The sequence below is a fragment of the Octopus bimaculoides genome, chromosome 7 (genome assembly GCF_046866305.1).
Source record: "Octopus bimaculoides isolate indiv1 chromosome 7, ASM4686630v1, whole genome shotgun sequence".
In the NCBI taxonomy this organism is placed as follows: Eukaryota; Metazoa; Mollusca; class Cephalopoda; order Octopoda; family Octopodidae; genus Octopus; species Octopus bimaculoides.
Window position 1 is genome coordinate 66,311,938 of NC_142934.1, and position 27,342 is coordinate 66,339,279.

A 27,342-nucleotide genomic window follows, 5' to 3' on the forward strand; every position below is an offset into this window, starting at 1 on the left:
TGTAACACAACATCATTTACTTTGAATTTTTGTTTTACTTTTCTTTTCCTTTTTGTCTGTTCTATCTTACATTTTGTTTACTCTTTCTTTCCCTTCATTTTCTCTAGCTTTTTATTTAAAACTCTCTCTCCTCTACTCCTCCCTTATGTTTAGGCTTTAAATACTCCTGAAAAAGAAAAGAAATAAATAAAAAACTATTAAAAATGTTCTTGGCTTGGGTTTTCTTTTATTGAATTTCTGACTCTAACCCTAACCATTTTTATTTTATTCTTATTATATCTTCAACCATCACCTAAATATGCTTTCTGTTTCTTTTTTTCCATTTCTTTCAATAAAGGGGCTAAAGTTGCTCAGTATGCAGGGAATAACTTGCACAAAAGAATAGTTTGCAGTGAATACTACAGTAAGTATCTATACTGGTATTCTTTTCTTAATCCTTTAACATTCACATTACTCTTTCAAATGTAATGTTTATTTATTCACATTGTTTTGAATTAATCATGCATTATCTTCAAGATTTCAATGATATGATTGCTTAATTTTTTGAATGACATTATAGGATAGATGTGATTGGCCAGATCTGATTAGTTTGAACATAAAACATAGAATGTCTGGGCTGGGTATGACCGGCTTAAATGCTAAAGATTTAAAGTCAGGAGGGAAGGCAGCAGTTATATTCCTTAACAGAACCTCTGAAATAGGAAGTAAGGAGGGAAAGGAGGAGGAATATTTTCATAAACTGGAAGTATGGCTCAAATGCTTCCAACAAAGTGGTCTCCACTAAAAGTGCCAAAGGTGCCAGGTGGTGGTGTTAAATCAGGTAATGGATTAACCACTCGAGACTAAGTCTACTCCAAAATTTAATTTACCACCTGACTTCTCCAAATTTAAATCTACCTTACCGTGATTGAATTTACTATCCAAGACTAAGTCTCCATTCAAGACATTATAAGAACCATTTTGAGACAGAAAGAGCCATAGCATCCAAACTACCTATCTATAGTTTGCTGGTGAATCTGTTATTGATTACACTACAGGTACTCTGTAGTGTGAACTTGTTGCTCTTTCTTCTCTCTAAACTCCACATGCCCTAGTTCATGTAGTTGCTGAAGAATAATTATGAGATCTTCTGAGAATGTTTGCTATGATAAACTGGCATCCTCTCTGGAGGATGAAATCATCTTGTAGATACTATTATAGTGTTTATAAATAAGAACAATAATTTGAGATACAACTGCTGGTAGTGCTGTATGTCTGAAGCCAAAGTATTCAGCTCTCAACAGGTAAGTTTATGCACTTCTTCAGTGGATACCTTGGTGTACTAAATAGCTCACCACTGTAAGTAACTGTAACACTATAATTTGCTGTTTTGTGGCTCAGTTCTTTCTGCTGGTAAAGCTATCTCCAGTGGTTCAGTATCTTATCCAGAGTGTGGTTTATCTCTCATCCACTTAAAGTTGCAGAAGTCAGAATGAAGATCAGTACTGCAGTTCTTGGTGATCCAGAATGTGTTAGCCTTATGAGATGCTATTTGTGGAGACATTTACCATTATCATATATTTGTTTGTGTGTGTGGCTGTTATGGATGGTTAGTTCAAAAGGTTGAGTGGATAAGCTATGGGTATTGAGTTATATTTACAGCAGGCAGTTTGTGATCTCTGAATGGAACAGTTAATTCTACATACCTCAGTTCACTTCACTGCTAAAAAAAATATATAACAGATCTTCTGGGAAGCTTTCTGTAATGGTTGTGTGATTCTAGCTGGTAGAGGATTCATTTCATATTTACTTCATGCTGTCCAGTCTTTGATTAATTAAAGATCCAATCTTTAATTAATTAAGCCACTGATTGTATAGATTTCTGTTCTGTTGTAACATGGAGAACTAACAGTCATTAAAGCATTGGATAAAAGGCCTTCTGGTTTTTGTTCTGGCGAGTTCAAATCCTGTTGATATCAGAAGTCAATTTTGACATTCATCCTTCTGGGATCAATAAATAAAATATACTTTGAGAAGGGTTATGTGAAACTACTTACAGGATTTCTTTCTCCAGGGATGAAGAGGGATTGAGCAAAAAGATGAATTTACATCTATTAGTAAAACTGATAAGCTGTTGAAACCATCCTTGGACAGATTGATGTTCAGTATCGCTTAGAATGGAAATAAGAAGAGCAAACTGAAAAAAACTAGTTTTTATGGATAGATGCTTTTCATAGCATTAATCGCATGCATAGAACCCTCCATCACACACACACAAACACACATTCACACACAGAGTAATGTCATGACCCTGTTTTTCAGCTTGGCAAGCTGAGTATAATATACTGCTTCTAGATCAAGGTTTAAAATCATAGCCTTAGGATTAGTAAGCCATTCATGTCTTTTGTGTTTCATTTGTGTTGATTTTGCTATCACCTTTTAATTTAAGGTGATATTAACACTATTTATTAACTTGTTGTTATTTTTCTTGCTAAGATTTTAAATATACAAACAAGCACCTGTGTTTTGTAAATATATGTTTATTTACTTATTAGTCAGGAGGAGGAGGGTGGAGTTAGTTTCTTTCAGTAAAGATATAATCACTACACATTTGAAGAAAACAACCTTGTTCCGCAACATGTACACACATGAATCATCATCATCATCATCATCATCGTTTAACGTCCGCTTTCCATGCTAGCATGGGTTGGACGATTTGACTGAGGACTGGTGAAACCGGATGGCAACACCAGGCTCCAGTCTGATTTGGCAGAGTTTCTACAGCTGGATGCCCTTCCTAACGCCAACCACTCAGAGAGTGTAGTGGGTGCTTTTACGTGTCACCCGCACGAAAACGGCCACGCTCGAAATGGTGTCTTTTATGTGCCACCCGCACAAGCCAGTCCAGGGGCACTGGCAACGATCTCGCTCGAAAATCCTACAGGAGCCAGTCAGGCGGTACTGGCAACGGCCACGCTCAAAATGGTGCATCTCATGTGCCACCCGCACAAGAACCAGTCCAGGGGCACTGGCAACGATCTTACTTGGCTTGCCGGGTCTTCTCACGCACAGCCCATTTCCAAAGGTCTCGGTCCGTAGTCATCGCCTCGGTGAGGCCCAATGTACGAAGGTCTTGCCTCACCACCTCAGCCCAGGTCTTCCTGGGCCTACCTCTTCCACGGGTTCCCTCAACTGTTAGGGTGTGGCACTTTTTCATACAAACAAAACCATGAAATTGTATAAAGCAAAACCTCAATATCTGGTCAACTTTGACAGTAACTACGGATATATAAAATTGTTAGAACTTCATCAGAAAGACGAGATTTCATCTTTATAGGCAGAAAATACACCAGCCCTGTGTTTATGTTGTTATAATTGTCCTTGTAGTGTGTGTGTGCGTGTGTGAGCAACCATATGTGTGAGTGTGAGTGTGTTGTATTTATCAGGGGTTCTGTGTGTGTCTGTGTGTGTTGGGTTTATCCGGGTGGTGTGTATGTGTGTGTGTGTGTACGTTCTGTGCATGTTGGTACTGAGTATGCATTTGTGTGTGTGTATATGTAGGTATGGTTTATGTAGCTTCTGGGTGTGTGTGTGTGTGTGTGTGTGTGTGCTGTAGTTGTGAGTGATTTGTTTTGTTTGTATTGTTAGTGCAGTGTGTGTATATGTGTGGGTGTGTTTGTGTGAGTGTGTCTATGTGTCTTGTATTTGTCAGGGAGGTGTGTGTGCATGCTTGTGTGTACATGTGTGTGTTTGTGAGTGCTTGTTGGGATTGTATGTATATGTACATGTGTTTTTTCTTTTGAGTGTGTGTGTGTGTACATGTGTGCATATATGCGTGTGTGTGTGGGGGCTTGTGTTGTATTTGGGTGTTTGTGTGTGTGTGTGTGGGGGGGGGGTTGTATTTGGGTGTTTGTGTGTGTGTATCTGTATGTGTGGGTGTGTTTGTGTGAATGTGATTTGTAATTGTGAGAGTGGTGTGTGCATGTACGTGTTTGTGTAAGTGTTGGTTATGGTTGCTAGAATCGTATTGCAAGTGTATATATATATGTATGTATTTTTTCTTGGAATGTGTGGCTTTGTGCTGTAGTGTGGGGATATTTTGTTTGTGTATATGTATGTGTGTGTGTTTTGCACGGGAGGTTTTGCATTGTAGTTGCGAGTGTGTGATTTTGTACATCTGTATGTGTTTCTGTGTGTTTCATATGTCCGAAGAGAAATGGTGGGTTAATAATTAAAAAAAATTAATGTTTGATCGGACCATTCTCTTCGGGCATATGAAGTTAAAATGTATTATGACGCAATGTATAATATAAGGTATTTTACGATGCTATATATACCGGGGGGGGGGGGGGGGGTATGTTAGAGTATGTTGAGTTGTGGTCTGTATTTTTGTATGAGATTATTTTCCCTATTTATTCCTGTTTGGTCAATGGTGTTGTCTGGGCATTGGTATAGTGGGAAAACTAGGAATTTGGGCAACTTGTTTTGTGTGCACAGACACACGCACACTCACACCATTCTGACCTCTAAGACCAGTCCCCAAAACCACTGAGCCATGACAGACGAGCCAAGAAACAAAAAAATCCTTTTGATCTCCCCCCCCCCACAACCAACCTCCCACCCTGTCCCTTAAAATAGCAAACATTCCTTAGCTACACACAAGACAGAAAATGTCAGAAAGACAGGTCAGTTATTCCTCTCCAATTTTTTGTAAATTCTTAAATATATCTCCTTTTGTGTATATATATATATATATATATATATATAAAAGATAATAAGAGTGAAAAAACTACAGAAGGCTTGTGTTACATGGTTAAAGTATATATTTAAATTATGTCAGAAAAATGTTAGAAAAATGTTATAAAATCTTTTTGGTATATAAACATTGTATTTTGAGAAATAACCGGTTTCGTGTTGTCTTTTCAAATTTCTCCATTTCATTGTAACGTGTTCGTAAATAGAGAAATTTGAAAAGACAACACGAAACCGGTTATTTCTCAAAATACAATGTTTATATACCAAAAAGATTTTCTAACATTTTTCTGACATAATTTAAATATATACTTTAACCATGTAACACAAGCCTTCTGTAGTTTTTTCACTCTTATTATCTTTTATACATCCAACCACGTGCTTTCACATACCAACTTTCTCATATATATATATATATATATATATATATATATATATATATATATACTACCAAACAAACATGATTTTTATTGAACTCATAATACTCTTTGTAGTACCGTTCTGAGTACTTTCTTAAATACTTTCTTGTAAACTGTTTTTCACATTTTCTTATTTTCAAAGAATGTATAACTGTATTTTAATACTTTCGTGATAACTAGTACTTAACACAACAAAGCTTTACATTTTACTTTTGACAATCTCTTTCTAAAAAAGTGAAACCGGTCAAGTCAATAAACATCTTTAAAATTGCATTTTCAAACCTTCTTTCATATTTATTTATATATAATGACACTCCGGTGTCATGTCATTTCCGCTAAACCGGTCACTCTTTGCAACACCTGTCCATGTTCGGATTGTCCTTGCACAGGAGCCATCCACACTCCCGTTTGCACCATGAACAGGGATTAATCTTCTCTCTTCGCTCCTTTGTGCCACATGGGCTCAACTCTCCTCCCCTCTTCATCTAACCTCCTCCCCTTGCCTCTCTCTCCCCCTCCAAATCCCTCCTACTTCCTCCCACCCACCTCTCCTCTCTTGCTCCAACTCCTACTTCTCTTTACTTCTCTTCACTCCTACTTCTCTTCATTCCTACTCTCTTTCTCTCTTCTCTCACTCTCTTCTCCCTTTCTCTCTTCTCTCATACCCACCTTCCCCTTCATCGTCAACCCTCCCTCATAAGCCCATCCCACCCCACCCCATCCCATCCCTTACACCCTCTCCCATCCCTTACACCCTCTCCCACTCACTACTTACCCACATATCCCACCTACCCCAGCCTCTGCCTATCCACATACCTCACCTCTACCACCACCCTCAGCCTGACCCACACCCCACCCTCAGCCTGACCCACACCCCACCCGTGCTTTCCCCTCTCTCACCTCCCCCACCTCCCAACACCATCACACCACACCACGCTACACCATACCACACAACACATTACATCACAACACACCACCACGCACACACCAGCACTGACCAATTCCCATCCCCACATTTTCACTTACACATACACACATGCATACGTCAAGATCACCAGCACTCTCTTACACACGCGCACCTTCGTTTTGGGATCACTACTACTTTGTTATCTCCCCTTCTTCTTAACTCTCCTGTGTGTTAAGAAATGTGTGTAGTGGTTAGCGATCTATTATGGCGAATGCCAGACAGAAGGGTCACACAGGAGAGCTAGGAAGAAGGGGAGATAACAAAGTAGTGATCCCAAAACGAAAGTGTGCGTGTGTGTAAGAGTATGTATGTGCGTGTGAAAGAGGGCTGGTGATCTTGACGTGTGTGTATGAATGTGTAGGTGTGAAAATGTGGGGATGGGAATTGGTCAGTGTTGGTGTGTGCGTGGTGGTGTGTTGTGTGGTGTGGTGTGATGGTGTTGGGAGGTGGGGGAGGCGAGAGTGGGGAAAGCACAGGTGGGGTGTAGGTAGGCAGAGGTTGGGGGTAGGTGGGGTATGTGGGAGAGGGTGTAATGGATGGGATGGGATGGGAAGGTGGGGTAGGAATGTGCAGAGGCTGGGGTAGGTGGGATATGTGGGTAAGTAGTGAGTGGGGTAAAGGTGGAGTATGTGGGAGAGGGTGTAAGGGATGGGATGAGGTGGGGTGGTGTGGGCTTATGAGGGAGGGTTAGTGATGAAGGGGGAAGGGGAAGGTGGGTATGAGAGATGAGAGAAAGAGAGTAGGGGTGAAGAGAAGTAGGAGACTGAAACAAGTAAGATAATAAAAAACTATGCCATTTTAATCCTGAGCAGCACCAGGTATCTCTGCTAGTTTGTATATATTTATTTTATTATAAATGCAAAACACACCACAGAGGAATCAATGTAAGCTTAAATAATAAACTGCAATATGGTGAGGGTTTACTGTATTAGAATGTAATAAATTGAATATTGGGGCCTTACTCTTCTTAGCTTTTAACCTAGTTGGTATTGACCTACCTCACTCCACTCAGGCCCATTTAATACACATGTCTCTTGTTTTCTTATCACCCTTACTATTTCATTCTCTGAACACCTAATCCTTCCTTCCCAGAACTGCAATCCTTTGTCAGCATAACCTACAAGGGGTCAAATTGAAACATTAGCTACACTGATTCCATCAGTATGGGAAAGCCTGAAAAAAAATTATGGATACCTCTACCTCTTCCACCTCCTCTACTTCTACCTCCCTCTCCTCTACCTCTCCCCTCCTCCTCCCTGCCTCTTCCTCCTCCCTGCTTCTTCCTCCTCCCTGCCTCTTCCTCCCTGTTTTTTCCTCCTCTTCTGCTTCTTACTCTCCCCATATGCTTTTTCCTCCTCCTCTCTGTTTTTTTCCACAGGTTTACTTCTCCTTCTCCTCCTCTGCTCTTTACTCCCCTCTGCTCTTTACTCCTCCTCCTTCCTCCTCCTTTTTCTTCCTTCTCTTCTAACTTTTTTTCCTTTTAAGGCTTTTTGAGATCTAGAAAACAGATAACTGGGTGAGATTAATGTGATTAATAGTTAATTACAATTGTTGTTGGTTAGAATGTGTGGATGTGAATGCATTGGCAATAAAGAATTTACATTTCTCAGGGCAAAAGGATTAATGAGGATCACATCTCAGACTCTTTACTACATATCCACTGGTCATGTTTTTGATCTCATCCCATCGTCCTTCCAGTTTTCACTTCTCATCAAACTATTAAACCACCATTACTCTTCATATAGCCTGTTATGATAGATGTTGGTTTTTAACTGTGTGGCGAGATATGTATGTACTAATGTAGTATGGTTTATTGTGTCTGTTGAGTATCAGCAGAATGTGAAGGTGGAGCAAGTACTTATCAAGGGTGAACAGAAGGTGGAGTCAGTGTTTGTATTCTCATTAATGATAGTAATCTGGCTGTCAGAACATTAAAAGGATCAATACCTGTCACACAGATGCACTCACTTGCACACAACACATATGCCCTCGCTTTTTATATATTTCTGTCTGATATATCCATCCATCTGTCTGTCTATCTATTTTTTCTTACTCACACACACTAAATGCAAGCTCTCTGACAATATTGTATGTGTGCCAGTGAAACACAGATGTGCCAGATGTACATTCATTTCCAAGTAAAAGCGTACAAAACCGTACCCCATTAGTAGAAAACTTATAAACATGTACCTACACATATACACCCACTGATATTCATACATTGAGGAAATACAAATAACACATGTATCATAAACATGTTACAGCATGAACACACATACTGATTCTGTATATATTGCTGATAGGTATATACAAACCGACGCACATATATGCATTATTACATACATACACAATTGCACATATACTCTTTTACTTGTTTCAGTCATTTGACTGTGGCCATGCTGGAGCACCACCTTTAGTCGAGCAAATCGACCCAGGACTTATTCTTTGTGAGCCTAGTACTTATTCTATCAGTCTCTTTTGCCAAACTGCTAAGTTATGAGTACATAAACACACCAGCATCGGTTGTCAAGCGATGTTGGTGGGACAAACACAGACACACACACACATATAAATATATATACATATATACGACGGACTTCTTTCAGTTTCCGTCTACCAAATCCACTCACAAGGCTTTGGTCGGCCCGAGGCTATAGTAGAAGACACTTGCCCAAGGTGCCACGCAGTGGGACTGAACCCAGAACCATGAGGTTTGTAAGCAAGCTACTTAACACACAGCCATGAAAGTAATAGCATATAGACTGAAATAACATACATTGTATACACACTAGCATATTTAGTATATATACACACGCACACACAGTGTATAATACTGGTGTCTTAACAGATCAGTAGGTTCCAATCAGAATTGAACACACTGCTGAATCTAGCTTTTGTTTGATTTCATGCATAAATACATTGTGACATACATTGTGAAATGGAGAGATGACTTCTAACCTACTTTGATATCACAAGGACACAATCACTATTGATATCAAGGAAACAAACTTGCAGTGCACATATTCTCTTTATTATCATCCAGTTGGGTAACTTGCCCAAACCAGTGCAACTTTTCCACACCGAACGACCTGTTTGAGCATTGTGGCATGAACATCTGGCTTGAACTTTAGTGACACTTGTCTTTTGCTAACTGAAATATCTCATCTGCACACACTATGTCTACAGATGACAGTAGTCGTTTGCATACTGAACTAGTTGATCCTGGCGGTTGACAGTTTGTTGTCTGTTCATCTACTCAACATCTAATGATAGTCACCATTGATACAATAAGTTCCATCATCATCGTTTAATGTCTGTTTTCCATGCTGGCATGGGTTGGATGGTTTGACTGGGGTCTGGAGAGCCAGTGGCTGCACCAGGCTCCAATCTGATCTGGTAATGTTTCTACAGCTGGATGCTCTTTCTAATGCCAACCCCTCTGAGAGTGTTATGGGTGCTTTTTACATGCCACCAACTCATGAGTCAGTCAGGCAGGCCTGGCAATGATCACTTTCGGGTGGTGCTTTTTACGTGCCACCGGCACAAGAGCCTGTCAGGGGATACTGGCATCAGCCATGATTGGTTGGTGGTTTTTACATGCTATCGGCACTGAAGCCAGTCAGGCAGACCTGGCATTGACCACATTCAGATGGTGCTTTTTGCATGCCACCAGCATGGGAGCCAGTTGGGGCACTGGCTACAGCTACGATATTGGTTTTACTTGACTCAACAGGTCTCAAGCATTTCATATCACCCGACGCATCAGGGGTATTCTTAACAGGGCCACATATGCGTGGCTGTGATCTCACTTTAGTTGCTGGGTCTTCTCAATCACAGCATATCTCCAAAGGTCCCAGTCTCCCGTTATTGCCTCTGTGAGGCCCAATGTGCGAAAGTCATGCTTCACCACCTCATTCCATGTCTTCCTGAGTCTACCTCTTCCACAGGTTCCTTCTACAGTTAGGGAGTGGCACTTCCTCACACAGCTATCTTCATTCATAAGTATCAAATGCCCATACCACTGCAGACGCCTCTCTTGCACATTTGATGCTTCTTATGCCCAACTTTTCTCTCAGGGCACTTACACTCTGTCTGTATGCACACTGACATTACACATCCAGCAGATCATACTAGCTTCATTTCTTTCAAGCCTACACATTTCCTCAGCATACATGGCCCATGTTTCTCTGCTATGTAGCATGGCAGTTCGCACACATGCATCATACAATCTACCTTTCACCCGAGCAAGAGGCCAGGCCCTTGGTTGCCAGCAGAGGTAGGAGCTCCCTGAACTTTGCCCAGGCTATTCTTACTCTAGTCACTACACTCGTAGAGCAACTGCCCCTACTATAGACTTGGTCACTTAGGTAGCGGAAACTATCAACTACTTCTAGTTTCTTCCCCTGGCATGTGATGGAATCTGTTTTCTGTACATCTTCAGTGTTTATTGCCCCAGTGCATCTGTCACACACAAAAACTTTTCCCAGTTAACCTTCCTTTGATATTGCTGCACCTTTTATGTGTCCATAGCTTACACTTGGTACATTGTATGGAGTTTCTACTTACGCCTTTTCTACAGATTGAGCAGGACCATCTACCCAAAGGGGGTTGTGATTTGACAGCCTTCCTACTTACTAAAACTTTGGTTTTTGCTAGGTTAATCCTAAGGCCCTTCGATTCTAGACCTTGCCTCCACAACCTAAACTTCGTGTCCAGTTCTAGCAGTAACTCAGTGGTACTTCTGCCTGACACAAAACCGAACTGCATCTCATCTAGGCTAACTCTCTCCTTAATTTTTTAGGCTATGACCCTCTCTGTAACTTTCATCACCTGATCCAGTAATTTGATACCCCTGTAGTTATTTCTATCTAAAGCATCACCTTTACTCTTGTAGCAGTTGACTATGGTGCTGCTACACCAGTCATTGGCTATGACCTCTTCATGAACTACCTAATTTCCGATGTAGGTGACAAGACCATAACCCATACTGTTCAATATTTTAAGCATCCCTGTGGTGATTCCTGATGGGCCAGGGGCTTTCCCTGTCTTCATATCCTTAATTGCTTTATCTACATGGGTGCTGTTGATTCAGATAGCTGGTCCCTCAATTGGGTCAACCTTTGGCAGACTCTCCTCCTCCCATTCATTCTCCACATTCAGCAGTCTTTCATAAAGGCTTCTCCAAGCCTCTTTCTTTGCAGAATCATTAAATACAATCTCATATACTTGTCCCAATCTCATATACTTGTCTCTCCTCCTCTTATTACAGCCTACTGTGTTTCCTTCCCTCCCCCTTACTTTCTGGTTGCTGCACTAACTACCGTACCCAATTTGTCCATTGCAGGGTGTCCACCTGCTGGAATTCCCTCTTCTCCTGTATGTTTTTTTTTTTTTGTTACAGGCATTGATACTGTTGATGCTCAGACTAAATATCAACCATATCAACACCACCGGACTGGAAGAGCCTGTGAAGGCCATGGGTACTGCCTCTGCTTCCTGACTAAGCCATAACAAGAAGAGTTCCCTTTTTTAGGAACAGGCATAATTATCACTCATACTTACTTTTAATCTGATGTATCTTACGTCACATATATTATACACAATGATATGTTTACACACATACACACACACACACACACACACTATATAGAAGTACATATGTCGAGATTGATTATGTTATTTGTTTATAATCTTCTGAAAACTCTGTTTAATATATTAGTAAACTTCGTGAGAGATTCCTGATGCTGATTTTTTTCTTTTTTTCATAGGTCGTGCAAACATTGCAGAGGCTTTACGGCAAGGATTTTTGCAATTAGATACTGAAATGTTGAAAGGTAATGCAGTACGTTGACACATGTATGCATACAAGCACACACACACGCTCTCTCTCTCTCTCTCTCTCTCTCTCTCTCTCTCTCTCTCTCTCTCTCTCTCTCTCTCTCTCTCTCTCTCTCTCTCTCTCTCTCTCTCTCTCTCTCTCTCTCTCTCTCTCTATCTCCCTCCCCCCTCTCTCTCTCTGTTGTTTTTATGGATAGAATGAAAATATACTGGAATGAGCACAATCCAGAGCACGTTTCATGACAAAGCAGTTATGCCAATAAACAACAAATGTTAAAAGGCAATCAAAGTGTTGATTTGATTATAATTTTATTTCCCAAAGTGTTAACAGTGCTGGGCCAGAAAATATTTCAGCCCTTAACAACTGCTGATACTCAACAGGGCACAGGTGAGACCCACTTATGATGTTCCTCTCCCACATCTGGAACAGTGCTTCTATTACATACACAGACAACCTGGAATGTATGTATAGAAAGGCCACTCAACTAATTGATGTTTAATCACTGATGGACATACTTTAACCTCTGACCATCAGGAGTGATGTTTTCTCTCTCTGTGTTTTCTGTCAAAACTATATTTGGTCATGTAATGTAGAAGTGTGTGTTTGTGTGCATACACATGAACATACTCACATCAGCCATCTGTAGAGTTTTTGTCAACTAAATTTCACTCAGAAGACATCCTCCATATTATATCCAACACTCCAGTGTCACAGTAATCACTACACATTCTCCTTTCTCACCAGAATGTTGGCCCACTGGAAATGCTTCTTTGCTCAAATCTTTTCTGTGGAGACCAACTTGCACACCAGTTTAAATGGGACATCAATCTCAACAGTCTCAGAGGGCCTGTGAAAGTCATGGGCACTAATCCTTTTTCCAGTTCAGCTATTATGAAGAAAAGAAATGGTTGGCTATGCAGTGAGATTGGACTCAAAACCATGTAATTTCAAAACAAACTTAACTACACAGCCACACCTGTGCCTAGCATTTCAATAACAATAAAAATCTAGTGCAAACACAATAGAGCAGATTGTTTTGTGGGGAAAGAATCAAAAATCATAGTGTTACTACAGGAGTCAGCTACCCAACAAATGCAAATCTCTTGTCTAAAACTGTGGAAGATTAGAATGTCTGTGGTGATGAACTAATGCAAAATTTACATATTTTGTTTCAAGGCTGTAATTTCTCTTTTGTACATGTCATTTGTGCACTGGGAGCCTTCAAGTGACTGTTTAACCTTGTAGAAATATCAGCCATATTTTCCTCAAATCATATTTAACCTCATATTTGATTATAGAATAATTTTTACACAATGTTTGAGAAAATAATTGAATGATTAAGGCTAGAATATATTTTATAGGTGTGCTTAATTATGGTTGACCTGGTTTAAACAATGACAGGTGTTATTTATTTATAAACATATTAAACTATTTTTAAACCATTGCTGTCACATTCACTCTGATAATTTGAATAACAATGCAAATTTACTGTATTGTCCAACACATGGGAACATAAAATGCTACTATATGAAACCAAACCCAATAATTGTATCTTCGTGGTCAGTGCAGCCTTTGGTAATTAAAGTTACTCTGTTACACTGTGACAGCTGCCCTATCATTTTCGATTTGGCTGCTGTTGATCCAACATTAGATGAAAGCCTGAGTATTTTTATTACAACCTTAACTATGTTGTTTGTAGGTCTATCTGTCCACATTAACCAATTCTAGCTTAGTTGAGATGCTTTTTTGATAAGGTGATTAGTAAGCAACCCTGGTTATCTGCACCTAGCCTGAATTTTAACCCAGAATGTAAAGGAACTAGAACAGATACTATGAAGCAATCTTATTTGATCCTTTAACAATTCCATCAGTTCACTACTCTGGACTGGTATTTTATTTATTGTCTCTGACAGAATGAAAGACAAAGTTAACTTTGTCGGGATTTGAAGTCAGAGCACAGAAAGCCAGAGCACAGAAAGAGAATAAATACTGCAAGGCATTCTCTCCAATGCTGTAATAACTCAACCGCTTTGCTGTTGTAGCTATCATGAGCAGCTATTTAATCTTCTTTGAAGCTTTTGGCTTAGGAAACACACTTTGTATTTAGTATGACATGATAATTGGCTTCATTAAACCAGCACCAATTTGTCTTGAAGTCATTAGTGTAATATGTTTCATCAATCACACTATCTCTCCAGAAATTTCACTAATATTCCTTTCCCTGACTTAATGTTATTCAGTTAAATCTATGTTTATAATTACTGTTAAATACCAATTTCAGCTCTCAGTTACTCAAGTTTTGGTGTTTGAAGAATCAGAATTTACAACTAATCTGCTATCAGAGTTTATCTTTACCTGTTGATTAGTAAAAGATACTTCATGCAGGTTGCTGTTTTCATTTCGTATGGGTATATTAGTTACTGTTGCGGCAGTTGCTGTTGTTTTCAAGTAACCTTAGTTACATCAGCTCAAGCAGACATGAAGTGGAGAAGTAGTCAATCAAAGGTCTTTATGAAAAGGCCACAGGTTTTGCACTCTTGGTATTTTGTACTTCAGTCTATTAAGGCACCATACTGCATACTCTTTAGGTAGTTGTTATTGGCCATTTTAGTTTCCAGTGTGATTGTTGAGCAAGCAAAGCAGCTTCTGTTTAGAATGTTACAATGCGTAAACTGAACCACTATCTTCCATTATTGCTCTATTCTCTTCCCAGTAGAAGCCAAATGCTATATGACCTAAACTTCTGACAGTATTGAGTACAATGGTAGAGGTGATTAATCCTTTAACTGCAAAATTAAATTTCATAGTTACTCTAGTAATATTTGTTAAATATCTATTTTCTTCAAGCCTTGATGAACATGACATATATCAACACACACACACACAAAAAAAAAAAAAAAATTCAAATATAACATTCCGCAACAAAAGGAAAGATTAGTATATAAAACTGCTTTTCACAGTTACAGGTAATGAACTTTTGAATGGGTATATCTAATATCTGCAGTAAAAGGTTAAGCTGGAGAATATATGCCTAACAGTAAGCTATGCACATCAAGTTTAGCACATTACTATTCTTTAAGGTGGTGAATTTGCATAGATGTTAGAATGTTGGATTAAATACCTTGCATTTTTAGTTCTGATTCTCAGTGTTCTAGGTTCAAATCTTACTAAAGTAATTTTATTTTTCATCCATTTAGGGTTGTTAAATAAAGTACCACTCAAGTACTGGGGGTCAGTTCTTCTCTTTCTTCTTCCAACTCTCTCTGTCTTTGAAGAAATCTACTATTGTCAGATTTGGAGAGGTTCAAAATGCCCAAGACTTACTTGTGCCATGACAGAGTCAATATGATTCCAAAAGGAGTTGAGAGGGCAAAGAAAGACATTCTGATTTTGGTAATCTATTGGGATCATTTTAATTAATGGGTGGTTTTGTTATCAGTCATCTGTCAACCCTAAATGAGCTGTCCTGGAGTCAAAAACTGTTACAACTGTAACATTCCTATCTTTTTTTATAACATGACTCTCTGGTTAAGAAGTTTGCTTTGCAGCCACATAGTGTCTTCTACTGTAGCCCCAGGTTGACCAATGCCTTGTGAGTGAATTTGGTTGATGGAAACTGTGTGGAAGCGGCGAGCTGGCAGAAATGTTAGCACGCCGGGCGAAATGCTTAGCGGTATTTCGTCTGCCGCTACGTTCTGAGTTCAAATTCCACCAAGGTCAACTTTGTCTTTCATCTTTTCAGAGTCGATAAATTAAGTACCAGTTACACACTGGGGTCGATATAATTGACTTAATCCGTTTGTCCTTGTTTGTTCCCTTTGTGTGTAGCCCCTTGTGGGCAGTAAAGAAATAAAGAAACTGTGTGGAAGCCTCTTGTGTGTATATGTATGTGTGTGTGTGTGTGTCTTTGTGTCTGTCTCACCCCACCACTTAATAACCAGTGTTGGTTTGTTTACATTCCCGTAACTTACCAGTTCAACAAAAGAGGCTGAGAGAATAAGCACCACACTTAAACAAGTACTGGGGTTAACTTGCTTTTCATCCTTTTGAGGTTAATAGAATAAGTACTTGTCGAGCACTGGTTTGATGAAATTGATTATCCCCATCTCCTAAGATTTCAGGCCTAGTACCTATAATAGAAAGGATTATTATTATTATTAAAGGCAGCAAGCTGGTAGAATTGTTAGCATGCTGGGCAAAATGCTTAGCAACATTTCATCAGTCTATATGTTGTGAGTTCATCCTTTCCGAGTCAGTGAAATAAGTACTAGTTGATAGTTGAGCATTGGGGTTGATGTAATCAACTCACCTCCTTCCCCCAAATTTCAGGCCTTTTGCTTGTAGTAGAAAGGATTATTATTATTATTATTATGAAAGTGGTGAGCTGGCAGGACCGTAAGCATGCTGGATGAAATGCTAAGCAGTATTTTGCCCATTGCTACATTCTGAGTTTAAATTCTGCCAAAGTCAACTTTGCATTTCATCCTTCTGGAGTCGATAAATTAAGTATTAGTCAACTTTATGTATTTCCACTCACAAGGCTTTGGTGCCCCAGGGCTATAGTAGACTATTGCCCAAGGTACTATGCTGTGAGACTGAACCTGGAACCATGTGGTTAGTGAGAAAACTTCTTTGTGCCTATGTTTGTGTCGTTCCTTCACTGCTTGGCAACCAGTGCTAGTCTGTTCACATTCCTGTAAGGTATGATTTAAGGGACATTTGGTTGCTAATTCTTATAGGTTGAACAACAGCCTATAAGAATTAGCAACCAAATCCGTGCGGGTGACACATAAAAGCACCCACTACACTCTCTGAGTGGTTGGCGTTAGGAAGGGCATCCAGCTGTAGAAACTCTGCCAAATTAGATTGGAGCCTGGTGTAGCCATCCGGTTGCACCAGTCCTCAGTCAAATCGTCCAACCCATGCTAGCATGGAAAGCGGACATTAAACGATGATGATGATGATGATGTCCCATTGTCGTAAAATGTAATTTTATTTGACTACATTCTTCTATGTTTCTTTCCTCTTTACACTATGTTCACTACATTATTATTGTCTACTGTATTTCAGATGATACGATGAAAGATGAACTGGCTGGTACCACAGCTCTTGTAGTTTTGCTGAAAAATAATAAGCTTTATTGTGTAAGTAACACTAATCTTCTCTGTTTAACATAAACTGCAGGTGGTGTGGAAGAGATTGCAAAGGTCTTGGGCATTGTCATCATCCTCTAACTACCTTGTAACAACATAAGGGTGGTGTATTGATGATTTTAAATGTCTGTTAAAGTAAATTTGACATCTTGTAGCTGTCTTTGAGACTTTGGACAAATATAAACAAATGATTATATTTGTCCAAACTCTCACCCTGTTGGCTAAAAACATGAAGCTTAGCTTAAGTTAAACCTAATTTTTTTTCTTTTTTAGGTGACACTTAAAATTCTTTATACATGCTGTTTTGTGCAATAACAATTAGAGGATCTGTTTTAATGCCTGTTGCATATGATTTATTTATATCAGTATATACTATCTATTATTTATGATCATTATTTTTATTGTGTGCATAAGGCCAGGGGAATTGGTGGAAGTCACCACTGGTCTGTATACAACATTTATGTTAGCCACTTTTATAATGGCTGGCTTTGTGTTTCATTGTTTTTTTGTTGTTTTTTTTTACTTCTTCTGCTTCTGTTTTCCTATGGTGACTTCAGTGGGATGTGTTTTTGTTACATCTGTTTTGCTTTTATCTCATCCAACCACTTAACTCTATATAGCCATTTGACCTGCTAGAAATAGTTCAGTAATATCCTTACCATCTTTACCAATTCCCTCTAGCCTTACACACAATAACAATGGTGATCATTAATAATGGATAGTATATATTAATATAAATAATTAATTTGCACTAAGTATTTACAGATTATCATATTGATGGAGAGGATGAAGAGTAGTAGGTGATTGCTCAGTCTGCTGGAAATAACAACCAAATCTTCTTCAAATGACAAAGGGCTGTCTTAAATAAAGAAAGGGCATATTAGATATGCTATTCCTGCATACTTCTAAAATGATAGCATAGGAATGACTTTGATAATAGCTTAGCTCAGTTGAGCTAGAACTGGGATTAAGCAATACATTCAAATTCAGACACTCACATAGTTTATACATACACACACATGTACATGCCTGCACATAGTTTTGTGTGCGTGCAAGTGTGCACGCGCACATTTTACATATGCACACATGCACATATACACATATCTACATACACATATATACATATACACACATATACACATATACCCACATGCACATACATGCACATATCTACATATATACACACGGTATACTTTTTACATGTTTAAGTCATTGAACTTCGCTATGCTAATGGGACCACCTTAAATCATATCAACCTCAGTTCTTTTCATAGCAATCTCTATTTGTTGCACTGCTAGGTTACAGGGCATAAACAAAGAGACTGCCTTTTTTTCTCTTTCAAGTGTTCACATCAAGTCAGACAGACAGACCGATACACACACACATACACACAGGTATTACCAGATTTTCTTTTGAATGTTGTACACATGAGGTACATGTATTCTCCATGTACAACTCTGCCCTCTTCTGCTCTTTCTCACTCTTTCTCTCTTTCTTTCTCTGTCTCTTTCTCTCTCTCTCTCACTCACCTACACACACACAAGTTGGACTGATGTGCATGGAGATTATGGTTCACAAAACGAGGGATTAAAGCTTTTGGAACTCTGTGATGCAAATGATCTAATCATTTGCAGCATTAATTTCAGGAAACTGGCTAGACACCCTATCACCTAATCACATGCCATTCAGGTGAATATGCAAGCCAGATAGATTTAATTTGTTATCCAGTTTAACACCACCATCTGGTTCTTGGGTGCCTTTAGCAAGGTCTCTGGTTTTAAGTCAACTGTCTCCCTTCATTCCTTCCACTAATCTTGGAAACCGTGGAAAAATTAAGGTCAATGGGTGTTGCTTCTCCCTTTCTGACTATGCAGTTAAAAAATAAAACAAACATTTCCCCACCAGAAATGAGGCAAACAGGTCTGTTTGTTCATTCCCTGGTCAGTGTTAATGGAGCAGACAGGCCTATGATCAGAGGCCATTCCAGCCATGACCATACCATTTGATATTCTGGAATACTGGATTCCAGACATTATCCAGTGTTTTTTTTTTCATAAGGCAGCAGAATTAGGTTGAGAGAGAGATTTAACTGCTATTGCTAGCAGGTTGGATAACCATGTAGAGGTTCTCTCATTTGCTTGTTATTGTTTTGGTTTTGTAATATCTTTCTTTTTTCTTTTAAGCTGGGACATAAAATGAATTCTTTCTCTGTGTTTTTTTTGTCTTTCAGGGTAATGTTGGTGATTCTCGTGCAGTAGCTAGTGTAGCAGGAATGGTGGAAGTATTATCGTTTGATCACAAACCAAGCAATGATAATGAAACCCGACGAATTGTTGCAGCTGGAGGTTGGGTGGAATTGAACCGAGTTAATGGTTTGTTTATCAAGAATATTCTTTGCTTCCTTTTTTTCAATAGCTTTCCTCCAATAACTTGTTGTTTATAGACATTTGATAGAGCTCATTGACTGATGTTCTACTACCGATATTAAGCATTACAACTTTACTTTCTTTCATTATGTATGTTTGTTATGTTCTGAGTTCAAAAATAGCAAGTTGGCAGAATTGTTAGAATTGCTGGATGAAATGTTTGACAGTATTTTCTCCAGTTTTAAGTTTTGAGTTCAAATTCTGCTGAGGTTGATTTCGCCTTTCATCTATTCAGGATCAATGAAGTAAGTACCAACTGAGCACCATGGTCAGTGTAATCTACTTGCACCCTCATCCCCCAAATTTCTGAGTTCAAATCTCTTCTGGCATCGGAGCAATGATAAAAGCTATACTATTTAAAAATCATTTGCTGTTCACCTTTTTGGGGCTGATTGACAAAAAATGCATCAGTCCAAGGCAGTGGATTAGCAGAATTGTTAGAGCATCAGGCAGGATACCTTGTTGTAGCTGTTCTTACTCTGTGTATTCCAAGTTCAAACCTCAATTTGTTGCTGAAAAATGGTGGTACTTTAGCCATGAGTTGCAACTGATAAATAGTATCAGCAATTTGAAAAAACCAATAGAAATGTTGTGTCTTTGGCTTGACTGGAAGGTCGACTACCACTAGAAATCATGACTTCTATTATTTATTGGGTGGTAGGATTAATCAGTTACTCTGTTTGACACCACCACCTGGTTCTTGGGTATCTTTAACAGTATCCACATTGTTGTCACAAGCATTTGGTTCAGGTATCTGGTCTGAGGAAGACCTTCCATCCATCTCAGAAGGGGCATGGGAGCCCATCTTCCTCTTGACTAAGAAAGTTATAGGATCAGCCGGACATCTTTATGGCAGTATTGGTAGAGTGACAGACAAAATGGCTCACAAGATTTAGTTAGATTAGTTCATGATTCAAGTTCAAATCCTACTGAGGTTGTCTTTACTTTTTATCCTTCTTGGGTAGATAAAATAAACTTCCAGTCGAGCATTGGGGTCAGTGTATTAGACTGTCCCCCTGCCTCTTTACCTTTCAAAATTGCTAATCTTGTGACTAAATTAGAAACAATTATTGTCAAGAGTGGTTTGTGGTAGAATTGGTAGAGTGTTGCAGAGTATTTAATTACAGCCCTTTACATACTAAGCTTGTTTTTCATGTTTTCAGGCTAACACTATAGTTACTAGTTAAATACTAAGGGTCAATTTAATGCATTAAACCATCATATGATTTTGTGCTTGTTACAAAAACAGTTGCAGAATCTACCATTTTAGAAATGGGGACTTATTGGATAAGATAGTTTGGAGTAGATTCCTAGTGGCTTAAGCAACCATAAGAATTAGAGATTGTAAATAATTTGAGGATTTTATCTATGCTTAGAGTGTGTAATATGGTTTCATAGGTGTATGTAGTGACTAAGTGTTACTGAAACTGTGAGGTTTGTCCCACTTTGAAAAAATAGCATGCTAATTGGCCAATGCAGCATGTTGTGAATAAGTTAGCCTTCAGCTTCAGTCTAACAATAACCACTTCACACCATACTAGTCATTGATTTACACATGCTGGAGTGAACATATGTTTAGTGAACTTGATTGGTAACCTTTTGTTTGTTAAACAATGAAGGATTTGGAAAAGCAGTTTGCTTGTGTAAAATTTTGTTTCAAATTGGGAAGAACATCTATCAAAGATGATCCTGAATCTGGATGATCTTCAGTGACAACAAATAATGATCACATTGAGAAAAGGGCATGCTAGGCTTTGTGAAAATCATCACCTAACTATCTGTGAAGTCTTTGAAGAAATAAGCATCTGAATAAACCCATGCCATATTTTAAAAGAAAAATTTACAATGCATTGTTTGGCATTTGTATATGGTTTTCGCATAATGACCTAAAATACAATGCAACATAAAACAATGCATTGTCTTGATGCAAATTTGTGCTGCATTTGCAGGCAGGCACTCAGCATATAAGTTAAATTTTTGCAGACCAAAATTTTGCAACCAAGAAAAGGTAGATCAACTTATACACCTTTGGAGGACTAAAAATTGCATGTGAAATTCAGCAGGATTTGGAATGTTTGAATGTTTACATTTCAGGTCCGCCATGATGGCATATAAAATTTTAGTTACTGTTAATTTTCTTTATACTTACTTTGTGTGTTCATATTGATGTGCAGTTGTAATTGGTGAGTGTAGACTTAAACATTGATTTTTTTTTAATTGAAAAATCTACCTTAACTTATATGCTATGTTGATTTGTATGCTGGAAAATACAGTAAACAAAAAAGAGAACTAAATCACAGTCAGTCAGGAGCTGTTTGATCATTTGAATACAGATGAAAGTTTTTTGGAAAGTGTCATAACAAGTGATTAAATGTGGGTGTATGGTCATGAAATATGAAGCAAAAAGGCAGTCATTGCAGTGGGCTGGATCATTGTTGATGTGATTAAAGAAAAATATCTCACAGTTGCTCAGATGTGAAGGTGATGTTGATTGCTTTTCTTTTATTGGAAGAGTATCATTCATCAGATTTTTTTTCCACATGGTGCAAGCATGTCTGTGTGGTTAAGAATCTTGTTTCCTAACCATATAGTCTTGGGTTCTGTGACACCTTAGGCAAGTGTCTTCTCCTGTAGCCCTGATTTGTTCAAAGCCCTGTGAGTGATTTTGGTCAATGGAAACTGAAAGAAGCCCATATTTGTAGTATCTTTGTGTGTACCCTTGTGAAGACATCACATGGTGGTTATAAATGTGCATCCTTATCATACAAACAAGTTTGTGTGTTTCTAGTCTTCTGTGAAAAACATGTCTAGCTATGGGGAAAATATTACAGATGAGGGTTGGCTAACAGGAAGAGCATCTAACCAGAGGATATCTGTCTCAACAAATTCTGTCTGATTCATGCAAGTATGACTAAGTGGACAATAAATGATGATGAAATGGTGATGATGGTATGATCAATAACAAGTTTTAATTGGATGTTCTAAGGTGCTGTACAGGTAGTGTGATAGAAGATACCTGAGGCAAGGGCAAACAAAGCATGGATGCTGCACCACATCGATGCATCTGCATCATGCATCACTCTCGATCTAGAACTTTTAGGTAATGAACAAGCTGACTGTCATGCCCAGCTTCCCTTCTCTCCAGATTTGGCTCCTGCAAACACTCTTTTGTTCCCAAAGTTGAAATTTACACTAAAAGATTCTCAATTAGAAATGAAAGAATAGACAAAAAAAAAAAATTACTGGAAGAATTGTGTGCAACCTCTGAAAAGGTATTCTAGGATATATTCTTGAACTGGACAAAGCTTTGAGTCTAGTGTATCAACAGTGAAAGGAAGTAGACAGGTCTGATTAAACTGTAAGTAAGCAGTAAATTTATTTGGTGAAAAGACTCGGTTTCTCTAAAGATAGACTTCATAGATTGTCTTTTCCATTGAAAGATGTCTGCAGTGTTAGTTCATAGAAACAATACAAGTCTGGTATGAGGTTTCTAGGTTAATTGTTATTAATACCTGTGTGCAGAGGGTTAAGGAGGTAGTGGAATCAGAGTCTTTTGTGTAGTTAGAAGGTGGGTATTTGTTTGGTCAGACATAATCATACATTTACATGTATGAAGCCACATATACACACACAGATATTCCTATGTATATATATATGTATACATATACTGATTAGAACACAGAGCGTACTGATAGATGTGTGCGTATGTGTGTGCACGCACACATACACACTTAAATGTCTGTCAGTGTAAATGAGGGTATATATATATATATATATATATATATATATATATATGTATGTACATGTGTATGGGGGCATCTGTGTGTGTGTATATATGAGAGAGAGATGTGTATGTATACACACAAAAAAATATGTACGTGTACATAAATACTTACATAAACACACATTGCATGCATATATATACACATACATAATTACATACATACATGTTCACATTCAAGTGTATGTAGCTTTATGTTTCATTGAATTATTAATAATTTCAATTCTATTTGATTGAAACTCTCTTGTTATTTGATGTTGTGTGGGATATGAAAGCAATAAATAAATAAAAATCATTAACATCAACAAGATAAAACTCTATTATTGATTGTAGCATGCATTCTGTTTAAGTTTTATTTGGTTTCTTCTTGCCAATGTTAGCAACTTGCTCTGTTCTGTGAGAGACAAGCTGAAAGATACAATCTGTTGCTCACGCAGTTGGTTGCTATGGCACTGTTTGTTCGTGAAGCATCTATCATGTTGGTTGTGGGTACTTTCTAACATGAATCTGTCGAACAGGACAGACAGATCACAATAGTGAAGCTTTAATAGTGAAGAAGTTAGTTTTTGTGTGTGTATGTCTTGTCTTGCTTTTTATATTTTTATTTTGTTTCTTCAATTTTTTTTATTTATGTATTTTATTATTATCATTATTATTGTATTGTTGTTGTTATTAGTTCTTCAAGTTTCTATAGCAATTAAGAAAAGAAATTACACTAGCTGTTAATTACAGTCTCTGTGAAAATATATGTATTTGTTTAGGTTTCTTCTTTTTTATTTTGTGTTTATTTTGGGGGGACATACCCGCATACACAATTGTGCATACATACACTAACGCACGCACAGTATTCTTGATGTACAACCCTTAGTTAGTTGTGAGCAATTATGTATCTTGGCACAAGTGTGGCTGTGTGGTTAAGAAACCTACTTCCTTACCATTTGGTTCCAAGTTCAGTCCCACTGTGTGGTACCTCAGGCAAGTATTTTCAACTATAGCCGCAGATGGACTAAAGCCTTGTGAGTGAATTTAGTCTGCAGAAACTGACAGAAGCCCATTTGTTTGTATATGTGTGTGTGAAAGAGAGAGAGAGTGTGTGTTGGTATCACCCTGTCTTAACATCAGGTAATTGTTGTAAACAAGTGTCACCATCATACAGGCAATGGACTTTGTTTCCAATCTTTTGTAAAAACATGCTCAGCCGTAGAGAACTGTTACATTACTTGGAAACAGATGAAGGAAGGGCATCTGGCCATTGAAATTCTACCTCAACAAATTCCAGCTGACCTATGCATTTCTGGGTGAGATTTTCCACCCTGCTCGTCACTTCGTCCCAGTTTTTCTCCACCTCGAGGTCCAGACCCCGAGCAGTTTAATGGGACTGTCTGTCCAGCGCCCTACGATGCTGTTGGACGGCATGGACTTGCCTCTCCACGTGCCCAGTTGCAAGCCTACTGACTTTTCCGTGTTAATTTTCGCACCTGTCACCACTTCATACTCGTTTAGCGTCTCACCAATCAGGTCGATGTGCCTGTGGCTGGACACCATCACGGTGACGTTGTCGGCATATGCAGACACACTCTTTCCACATCCCAGATCGTGCGGGAGACCCCTCAAAGTCTTCAACTTCTGCAGTAATGGCTCGAGAGTCAATATGTAGAGGAGGGAGGAGAGAGGGCATCCTTGGCAGACTGAACGTGAGATGTTGAACGGCTCTGAAAGGTGACCGTTCACCCGCATGACCGAGCAGATGCCGCTCTACAAAGCAGTGATCCACCCGCGGAAGACCGGACTGAAACCAGCTGCCAGGTATCGATGGTCGGCCCTATCGAAGGCTTTAGACTGATCTAAATTGAACAAAGCCCCACCCATGCCAGCTTCGTTACCCACTCTCTCTATAATGTAGCGCATGAGATGGAGGTTATCGTGGATAGACCTGGTGGGCACAGCACATATCTGCGCCTTGCCAATCAGCTTGTCCACAACAAGTGCCAGCCTCTTGGCTAGCACCTTGGCCGGAATCTTCAACTCTGCATTGAACAGAGTGATGGGCCTAAAGTTCCCTATCACGTCCCCCTTGTTTGAGTCCTTTCGACAAAAAAAAGCAGGAATTCTCCTGTTTTGTTGCCAGTTGCATTAGACATTCACCAAGAGGCCCACAAACAAGTCTGGCATTGAAGTGTAAAGCTCGTAGAGCAGAGCATCCAAACCTGGCGATCTACCTCTTGTGCAGCTTTTCATCACTTCCTCTACTTCCCAGGCAGATATTGGTCTTTTGCAGCACTCCGCTTCACTGACCGAGAGTTGCAGCAGGCTGTCCAGGTACACACCGAAGTCTGCCCCGTTGTCTGTCCCACCGTTTGTCTCGAACAGTCGAGCAAAGTGCTGCTGAAAGACTCCACATATCTGCTTCGATTCAGAAACCTCGCGCCCATTCTGGTCCACCAAAGACCGAATGGTTGCTCTGTTGCCGCACTTCGCCTCTGCCATGCGGGTCCATCGAGCAGCCTTACTGAATGTGCCTTAGATCTGACAACGCAGCCTTCGTGTTTGGCGTCAAAGTATTGGTCAAGGGCCAACCTGACCACCAACACGTTGGTTGCGATGCCTGTCCCAAGAGCCTCATCTAGTTTCCTAACTAAATCCCGCTCTGTTTTCTTACATTTGAAAGCTAGAGCCTTACTAAACCTAATCGATTCTGCTCTAATTGCCCTCTTCAGAGCAAATCATCAGTTGTTATTGATGATTGCCCCCGTCAATGCCCGCTTCACTAATAAACTAACCTGGTCTCTGTAGGCTTTGCATGCCGTTAAAGACGCGTTTAGCTTCCAGTAACCAGGACCTTGTCTATGGAGCCTATCTAAGTTGACCGTACAGATCACGAATTTGTGGTCCATGTAGCTGACTATGTGGAATTGTGGACACCCTGTGCTGTCCTTATCTGCTGGCCTACAGAAAACTCTATCTAATTACGATCTAGACGACCCGATGCGATTACTCCAAGTCCACATTGACACATTCAGGTTATCTAGATGATACCTGTCAGGCAGCTGAAAGCATCTGAGCAGTTTAGCTAGGCTCTTGCACCCCCCTCTCCTATCAAGTGCTCCCACATCCACCCGATCGAAACGTTCGTCTAAGACAGTGTTCCAATCCCCAATTAGCACTAAAGTGCGGGACGTGCCTAAGAAAATCTCCAGATGCTTGAAATAATCCAACTACCCTGCTCCTGTCAGAGCGTAAGCAGCCAGCAGTCTGAAGGCACCACCGTCACTACCATCCACGTTCAGGACCACCAACTTACCCTCTGGATCCAGGAAGGCTGTCTTTATTTTCAAATCCAGGCCTTTCTGAAATAACACTGCAGTACCACCACCGCCTACTCCCGGCTGACACGGAGATAGAAAAATCTCGTATCAGCCGAAAAGGGCTGCGAGTTCCCACGGTTCGGAGAGCCTGGTTTTGCTAATGGCTGCTACATCCACGCTGTAAGACCTCAAGTTGTTTAACAGGTGACCTTGTTTATAAGGCAACCCGAGGCCTCTCACATTTATACTACCGATTCTGAGTACGACCATGTTTCAAAAAAAGAATTTATCAAGGAAGAAAGGCTCTACTTACGGCTGTTGTCTGGTGGGATGGCTCCCTTGTGCTTCTGTGTGGGTATTTCCACCAGATTTCTAAAGAGTTTTTTGGAGAAACTTCTCCCTAGCAACCCAACATCATCTAGAAATTTGTTTTTATTTTGTCATAGTTATCATGCGAAATTTTCAGTGTATATGTGCTGGTGGCGTGTTGTGTGTGGGTATGACAAAATCTGAAATTTTCATGTCTGTATTGTTTCAAGTGTGTCACTAGGTGTTCATTTTTCATGTTTATTGCTGTAATGTTGATATTGGTGGTGGTGGTGTCTGTGTGTGTGGTGGTAGTAGTGGAGAAGGTGTTGCTAAGTGTTACGAGTGCATGTTGTTGTCGGGAAGCTCTACTTTCTCACGCCCCCCCCCCCCCCCCGGTTTGTCAGTTGTTTCT

General features: G+C 39.4%; 1 protein-coding gene across 12 annotated transcripts in view; it reads left to right on the forward strand.

Moving 5' to 3' along the window:
* The window catches only part of LOC106872834 (putative protein phosphatase 2C T23F11.1), a 228,587-nt gene that overhangs the window by 186,328 nt on the left and 14,917 nt on the right, over positions 1 to 27,342 (forward strand). For all 12 annotated transcript variants that reach the window (XM_089355465.1, XM_052969735.2, XM_089355466.1 and 9 more), the window contains 4 exons: positions 338 to 403; positions 11,886 to 11,951; positions 17,027 to 17,100; positions 19,340 to 19,481. In XM_089355465.1, coding sequence (XP_089211591.1) covers positions 338 to 403; positions 11,886 to 11,951; positions 17,027 to 17,100; positions 19,340 to 19,481 — 348 coding nt within the window. The remainder of the gene's footprint in view (positions 1 to 337; positions 404 to 11,885; positions 11,952 to 17,026; positions 17,101 to 19,339; positions 19,482 to 27,342) is intronic.